The sequence below is a fragment of the Ostrea edulis genome, chromosome 1, assembly GCF_947568905.1.
Source record: "Ostrea edulis chromosome 1, xbOstEdul1.1, whole genome shotgun sequence".
In the NCBI taxonomy this organism is placed as follows: Eukaryota; Metazoa; Mollusca; class Bivalvia; order Ostreida; family Ostreidae; genus Ostrea; species Ostrea edulis.
In genome coordinates this window covers 93,062,335-93,070,839 of record NC_079164.1, presented here as the reverse complement: position 1 = coordinate 93,070,839, position 8,505 = coordinate 93,062,335, and the positions used below count along the sequence as shown (strand labels likewise).

Sequence of the window (8,505 nt, the reverse complement as noted above, 5' to 3'; positions counted from 1 at the left end):
GGGGGTAGACCAATTTGACTATTAAGTCCAGAGTGACACTTTTATTAAAATGACGTTCTATTAGTTGCGGTTATCTATTTCGACAAACTCCTTATGGCGACTAATGCGAATAAAAACTACTTCAATGTTTTCGGTCTCAATTCCAGAGAAATAAAGGGTAAAGTGCTCGTCACTGCCAAATCGGAGAAGAGGAGGCCCATTGATGGGCTACCATATTGTTACGAAAGGAGAGGAAATGTAAATTCTTAGAGAATTTATATTAATTCAATGTACTGATTCTAAATCCTAATGAGCTTTCTTCCCGCCTATGCAGATACAAGCTGTGCTGTCCTGTAAACAAGCACTTAAGCTGAAAATGGCCAAGTCCAATGTGAAATCTGAAGATCTGCATTTCTGTAGTCGCGATTAATATTTTCGACAAACTCCCTATGGCGACTAATGCGAATAAAGACTACTTTAATGTTTTCGGTCTCAATTCCAGAGAAATAAAGGGTAAAGTGCTCGTCACTGCCAAATCGGAGAAGAGGAGGCCCATTGATTGGCTACCATACTGTTGCAAAAGGAGATAAAATGTAAATTCTTAGAGAATTTATTTTAATTCAATGTACTGATTCTAAATCCTAATGAGCTTTTTTCCTGCCCATGCGCATGCAAGCTGTGCTGTCTTGTAAACAAGCACTTAAGCTGAAAATGGCTAAGTCCAATGTGAAATCTGAAGATCTGCATTTCTGTAGTCGCGATTAATTTTTCAACAAACTACCTGTTGTGACTGATAAGAATAAATGGTAATTTAATGTTTTCGGTCTCAATTCCAGAGAAATAAAGAGTAAAGTGCTCATCAATGCCAAATCGGAGAAAAGGAGGCCCATTGATGGGCAAAAGGAGAGGAAATGTAAACTCTTAGGGAATTTAGAAATCCCTGCAACATTAACTTCTCTGTCAATAACCTCCTTCTGACTTGTTTGTCAATAGCCTGCTTCGACTTAATATCTAGTCATATGGAGAACAAGCTCTTGCAAATCGAATGTTTGTGGATTTTTATTGTTGGTTCTGAAACACAGTTTGCTGCAACTTTGTGGCACACTTCTGGCACTGTCTGCTCCAAATCAAGGGATCCTACATAAACTTAAGTGACACAATAACAATTCAATTAATTTAATTTCAAGAACAATGACATTTCAAGTCATTGTTACCATATTCAGACACAAATATAAAAAGTTGATTCAAGAAAAGAAATGACCGGGTAGCTTTAAGATATGTTAATCTATCATAGATACAGCAGTAGAAAAAACATACTGGAAAATTACATATTATATGTAAAATTTCTCAAAAAACAGTAGCATTTTTAAAATGTCACATGTATATCTTCAATATTTTATAACATATATAATGTACAAGGTCTGAACAATGTAAGTAAAAGCTGTGAGAGGAGTTCGTTACAAAAAGTAGGTATCATGCTTAAGAAATTATGAAGTTCAACTACATCATGAACATGCAAATATTTCAAAGAATGTCTGGTCACTTCCAAAAAGCCACATGTACAATAAATTATGAAGCGGACTGTTTCCGCCACGATTAACAATCCCCCTCTCCCTATACATCCTATAAAACATGGAGCGGACTGTTTCCGCCCCCGATAAACACTCCCCACACATCCTATAAAACATGGAGCGGACTGTTTCCGCCCCCGATAAACACTCCCCACACATCCTATAAAACATGGAGCGGACTGTTTCCACCCCCGATAAACACTCCCCATGCATCCTATAAAACATGGAGTGGACTGTTTCTGCCCCCCGATAAACACTCCCCATACATCCTATAAAACACGGAGCGGACTGTTTCCGCCCCCGATGAACACTCCCCCTCTCCCCATGCATAAAAAAAAACACGGAGCGGACCGTTTCCGCCCCCGAATAACACTCCCCCTCTCACCATACATAAAAAAAAACATGGAGCGGACTGTTTCCACCCCCGATAAACACTCCCCCTCTGCCATGCATTAAAAAAAACACGGAGCGGACCGTTTCCGCCCCCGAATAACACTCCCCCTCTCCCCATACATAGAAAAAAACATGGAGCGGACTGTTTCCACCCCCGATAAACACTCCCCCTCTGCCATGCATAAAAAAAACATGGAGCCGACCGTTTCCGCCCCCGAATAACACTCCCCCTCTCCCCATACATAAAAAAAACCCGGAGCGGACTGTTTCCACCCCCGATAAACACTCCCCCTCTGCCATGCATTAAAAAAAACCACGGAGCGGACCGTTTCCGCCCCCGAATAACACTCCTCCTATCAACATACATAAAAGGTAAAAACACGGAGCGGACCGTTTCCGCCCCCGATTAACACTCCTCCTATCCAATGAGCCACCCCTCCTATGGTAGGTCTTTTCTCCTCAAGTTCCTTTGTGCCGTGCGGACCCTGTCTGAAATCCTCTTTAGGTAGCCCTTGGGATCTACTCCCTTTAACCGTGACGGGATCGCCCGTCCCTCTGGTGTTTGTTCGAGGACTCTGGCACACGCCACACTCGTAATGGAGCAATTGGGATCTGCAAAAATTATATGGTGATTTGATTAATTGATCACTTCAAGTCATTTGAAGTTGTCGTCAGCTATTTTTGCTTTTTTTCATATTGCTTACCAGATATCAGATGGTGGCATTCATTGATTAGGAACTTGGCTTCCTCCTCGAAGAAAAGCCGCCTACCATGGGAGGAAATGTCTGCAGGTGATGGACTCAATACCTTCAATCGCAGCGGAGTGTGTTGTACTTCCGGTGACTCATTGGATGTCGTCGCAGTCTGGAATGGATAAATATAACTGTAATTTCAGGCTAATTTGTTCATGTTGAATTCTTTGTATACGTGATTTGAAGACAGAAATTTTTTATTAGTGCAATACCAAGGAGAGGGTTTCATCTTCCTCCTCCACCTCTTCAAAAATGGGGCCGGATGGACCTGGCTGGTCTTCCAATGCCTCTGCCTAATGGTAATACAAATATTATTTTCAAAAAGTTTTATTTTTCCTAAATTATTGAAAATTCTTGCCACCTCTAGTACTTAAATTAAGCTGAAGTATACCTGTCCTGTGGTTCTCTTGGCTCTCATCACATGAGAGATGACGCCCACCATTGCGACTGAATCCTCCTTCTGCTGAGTCAGATGATAAAACTGATCTTGTGTGTTGGGCCGGTGACTCATCTGCTGAGCCAACAACAGTCTGCTGTCTGGGTATCTGTTGCGCACCTGCAGAAATCCAGACATTTTATGCACTCACTCATTTATCTATGAATTCATTTCTATATGCTATAGTATCTTTTATATGCTGCAAAATTTACCGATGTTGCAGCGGTCTTCCGCAGCTGCGTTCCCGACAATGGTTTCTTAAGACCCGCCTGCCTCCATATCGATTTCATCCCCTTTGATACTGTTGAGGAGTTCATAGTTGAAGGCTTCTGTGTTTGGCTGGGGTATGTAAAAAAAACAGCAGCATTTTCCTGGTCAAGTGCCTCATCGAATCCGGGAAGTCTCCTTCGCACCTCCAGGAAAACCCGCAACTGCCTCTACAGAGAGGGCACAAACACCAAAGTAACCGGCGCTATTGTTCCGGTCTTGTGGGCCGCTATCTGAAAAATTCAAACAGTACTGAGATCAATATTTCATTAAGGCCATAATTGCAAATCCTTGTGCATGGTTTTATGTAACCCCCTCCCCCAAAATGCAAAACCAAAACAAAGAAAACTCAAACTCACGACAAGGACATGACATTCTCTCTGCATATCTGATGGTCTTCAATGTCATGCCGAGGAGGGCTCCTACCCGCTGCGCGTTGTCAATGAGTGTGTTGAGCAAGAGAAAGTTCATCATCAGAGTATACTCTGCCTCGCTCAACACCCCATTGACCACACCCTCATGCTTCCCGAACAGCTCCTCTGCCTGCTTATAGATGGGGGACTGCATAAAAGTCTGGATATCTTCGGGTTCGATCTTGTTTTCTGTAAGTGATAATACGTTGATTAACCCCATCCTATTAGAACTCAAATTATCAATTATCAAAGCATAAAAATACACGCACCATCATCTTCGGCCCTTTTCTCTACCCTTCTCCTCAGGATATCGCCCTTGATGGACCGAGACCATCTGCGCAGACGTTCGACGTTGACAGTGTATATCTCACGAGAAATCCTGCTGGTATCTAGGAGAAACTCATGGAAATCTTGTAGAGATCCTGGCAAAACAATAAGATCAAAGTAGTGTCAATATGGAACTCATGATTTAGAAGTCCTGGTTTCAACTTTGTTTGTCAATTTATACTGCTAAAATCTTACCAAGATAGCTCCTGATGGTTCCTGGGGCCAAATCCCCCCTGGAGTTGTCTAACCACCTCTCCCGGATCTCTAGAAGGTTGGTGATGGCCAGGAATGAGCTAGGGTTATCAAGGGCCTCTGCCACCTTATGCACTTGCTGGCAGTGCTGCTTTGCCTTCTTCGAACACCGGTTCTTCTCGAATGAACACTGCCAGTCCAAGAACGCCTTCATCGGTTCAATTTAATATAAAACAATACAGGTGATGCAATCTGGGTTAGGGTTAGTGGGATGTACAAAACCAGATTCACAGATTTGATGTAATATTAAAAATCTTACTGTTCATCCAAGAACTCTTTTTATTTTCTTGCCCCCCTTTCCTTGATGAGCTAGCTGTGGCACTGAAATATTGATCATTACATTGTTAAAATCAACCACTTTGAATAGTGCAGACATCAAACAGTGTATGCATTCCAAAGGTCATGTACATAAGTACCTATATGTGGGTACCTGTATGTAGGTACATGTATGTTGGTACATGTACGTGGGTACCTATTTGTGGGTTTGTGGGTACCTGTATCTGTTTACATGTACGTGGGTACTTGTATATGGGTACCTGTATGTGGGTACATGTATATGGTGTTATGTCTGTAGATACCTGTATGTGGGTACTTGTATATGGGTACACGTATGTGGGTACACGTATGTGGGTATATGTATATGGAGTCCTGTCTGTAGATACCTGTATGTGGGTACTTGTATATGGGTACCTGTATGTGGGTACACGTATGTGGGTATATGTATATGGAGTCCTGTCTGTAGATACCTGTATGTGGGTGCTTGTATATGGGTACCTGTATGTGGGTACACGTATGTGGGTATATGTATATGGAGTCCTGTCTGTAGATACCTGTATGTGGGTATATGTATATGGAGTCCTGTCTGTAAATACCTGTATGTGGGTATATGTATATGTAGTCCTGTCTGTAGATACCTGTATGTGGGTATATGTATATGGAGTCCTGTCTGTAGATACCTGTATGTGAGGACCTGTAAGTGGGTACCTTTTGTGTGGGTACGTCTCAGTGAGTACCTGTATGTGTGTTTATGGGAAGTAGAATTAAGTATCTGAAGTTAGGTATGTAGGTACGCAATATCAAACCTGTTGGTATATGTTGCTATGGAATGTCATATGGAATGCTAGTGATTGGTAGGGAAATATAACTCATTCACCTTTTTTTGGTCTCAATGACCTTTTTGTGAAGTTCCCTCCCCCTCTTCAGGCCATGGCACTTCACGAAATGGGTGTCCATTCGTATGACGGACCGACCACACCCAGGCTCCGGACAGATCTTCTTCCTGATGAAGGAAATTGGAAATGTATTTTCTAATAAAAAAATAATGAGATCCGTTGTTTATTTTGAAAGTAGGTGATTCTTACTTTTTGCCCTGCGGGTTCGGCAAGGAATTGTCTTTACTGAGCGCGTGCATCTTCCTCAGATGCCGGGGCAGCTTCACCACTAGAATGCCACATAGGTGGCATTCTTTTCTCTCCCGTGTGGTTGTCTCACTCCGGGGCTTTCTCGGCTTTTTCACCACGTTCATCAGCTGAAACATACCCATTCGAATTCGAATTAGGTGATATATTCAATTTTTATGAGTTATGTTTAGCCTTAATAGCCACTAGACCGTAGGGTTATGACGTAGGTATATACCTGCCCGTCCTCCTCTCCATTTCCTTCCTCCCCTTCCTCCTCCACTTCCTCCTCTTCCTCCACGGTGTAATCTGGATCTAGGTCCCTCTCCACCTCTTCAATTGCCTTCGCCCAGTCCTCCGGCATATCCCAATCCTCGTCGGACTCAAACTGAAATAACCTCCTATGTTTTAGAATAAACGGCAAGGGCTAGGAGGCCTCCAGCCACACACCAAAATCCCAATGTTGTCAACAATTTAAAAAATTATTTACTTGATTTTCATACCACCTCTGCCACTATTATGTATCACTCGCAGTTGCTCAATTTGCTTGATCAGGATAAACAATCTACCACATCACCAGAAAAGCTATTTAGGTATTATAAGTATCCTCTTATTTTACTACACATATAGGAGATATTCATCAAAGTGTCTCAGAGGGGATTTAAAGAGACCACGGCATCATTGATATTTACCATCCTTTCTTCATCTTCCTCCTCCTTCCGCTCCCCCTCCCTCTCCTCCTTCCCCGTACTCCTCTCCTCCAACTCCTCAATCTCCTCCTCCATCTCCTTCTCTCGCTCCTCCTTCTCCCCTCTCTCCTCCTCCTGCTCCTCCTCTATCTCCTTCTCCCACTCCTCCTTCCCCCCTCTCTCCTCCTCCTGCTCCTCCTCTATCTCCTTCTCCCGCTCCTCCTTTCCCCCTCTCTCCTCCTCCCGCTCCTCCTCCATCTCCTCCCCCTTGCCACCGGCTCCTTCATCATCCTGCAACATATAAAATAATTTCAATGGTTACTGAAGATGGGTGTCTGTGTGTGGGTACCAGTCTTTGGTGTATGTAAGTATCTGTATGTGGGTACATGTATGCAGGTACTAATATTTGGGTACATGGGTTTGGGTACCTATATGTTGGTATCTGTTCATAGGTAACTGTTAGAATGTAGGTGTATACCTGTTCCATCTCTTGATCATCGTCCAAGACTCTCCTCCTCATCCTCCTTTACTAATGCACTCTCACATGTTTTTTCAGTGTCATTTTTCAGTAGAGAAGATAAATTTGTAAAGCATTAAGTCTTTGTAATAGATATTTACCTTTTCATCGCACCTTCTCAACTTGATTTTGAGTGGTATCAAACCGCTAAATTGACGTTCTATGGGGACTCCTTTTCTCTGAAAGAAATAAGTTTGTAAACAGAGGTCAATCTCAAAACTTCTATGAGAAATTCAAATTAAATAATGGAGCATGTGAAGGATAAAATGTTATCTTCCTTACCCTGACTCTTTTGATGTGCTCTGGGAGCTGTCTCGTTGGGGTTGGGTAGGCCTTAGGCCTCATCCTGAACAGGTTGGGATTCTCAGGGTTGAGCTCCCAACCCTCCAACACTGGAAACTAAATATTAGAGATAAATAAATAGATGAACAGATAGATAGATAACACAGTTGGCCTCCTCAACAGCTAAATTGTTGAAATAATGTTACCTCGAACCGAGGATTAACCGTAAGGTTGGTACGGATCCGGTGTACCGCCTCTGCGACAACTTTCTCCTCCTCTTCATTTAGACGTGCACTCTGAAATTATTTTAAGGGTTATTGCAAACAGGTATCCGTATGTGGGTACCTGTGTGTAGACACCTGTATGAACGTAGCTGTATGTGGGTACCTGTATATAGGTACCTTTAGATGTCCTTGCAAGTAGGTCTCTATATGAATATCCATTAAAGTATCTCAGAGGGGATTTAAAGAGACCACTGTATGATTGATATTTACCATTCTTTCTTCATTTTCCTCTTCACTCTCCTCCTCCCTCTCCATCTACTCCTCCCTCTCCATCTCCTCCCTCTCCTCCTTTCCCCATCTCTCCTCCTCCCAGACCTCCTCCCTCTCCTCCTCCATCTTCTCCTCAATCTCCTCTTCCTCCCCACCGTGATCGGCTCTTTCATCATCCTGCAACATATGAAATAATTTTAATGGTTACTGAAGATGGGTATCTATATGTGGGTACCAGTATTTGGTGTATGTAAGTATATATATGTGGGTACATGTATGCAGGTACTAGTATATGGGTACATGTATGTGCATGCCTGTTTTAGGAACCTCTATGAAAGTAGCTGTATGTGGGTACCTGAGTGTGGGTACCTGTATGTGGGTATCTGTATGTGGGTACCTTGATGTGGGTACCAAATTGTAGGTACCTTTATATGTGCTTGCATGTAGGGGCATATATGAATATTCATCAAAGTATGTCAGATATCATTTAAGGAGAACACCATATCCTTGATATTTACCTCTTCCCTAAACAGTTCTGGAGAAACTGGCCAGAGCTCGGCCGTCCCACCTTCCTGCAGGCCCCTCACTGTCTTTGACACTGGTGTTTCCGACATCTTTTGATATATATATTTATACATATGGATATCTATATACATATCTACAGATCCAATATTACATACCTAACATTACATATGGGGCACCAGTATCTTAGTACCTGTATGAAGGTACCTTTAAG

At 42.6% G+C, this 8,505-nt stretch overlaps 1 protein-coding gene across 1 annotated transcript; it reads right to left on the bottom strand.

Moving 5' to 3' along the window:
* Positions 1 to 598: 598 nt before the first annotated feature.
* Positions 599 to 3,590, bottom strand: LOC130055086 (uncharacterized). Its single transcript, XM_056166407.1, has 4 exons — positions 3,087 to 3,590; positions 2,908 to 2,988; positions 2,648 to 2,807; positions 599 to 2,555 (listed from the first exon to the last, which is right to left on the bottom strand). Exons 1-4 carry the CDS (start codon positions 3,267 to 3,269, stop codon positions 2,383 to 2,385), a joined length of 597 nt encoding a protein of 198 aa, XP_056022382.1. The 5' UTR covers positions 3,270 to 3,590; the 3' UTR covers positions 599 to 2,382.
* Between the last annotated feature and the right edge of the window lie 4,915 nt (positions 3,591 to 8,505).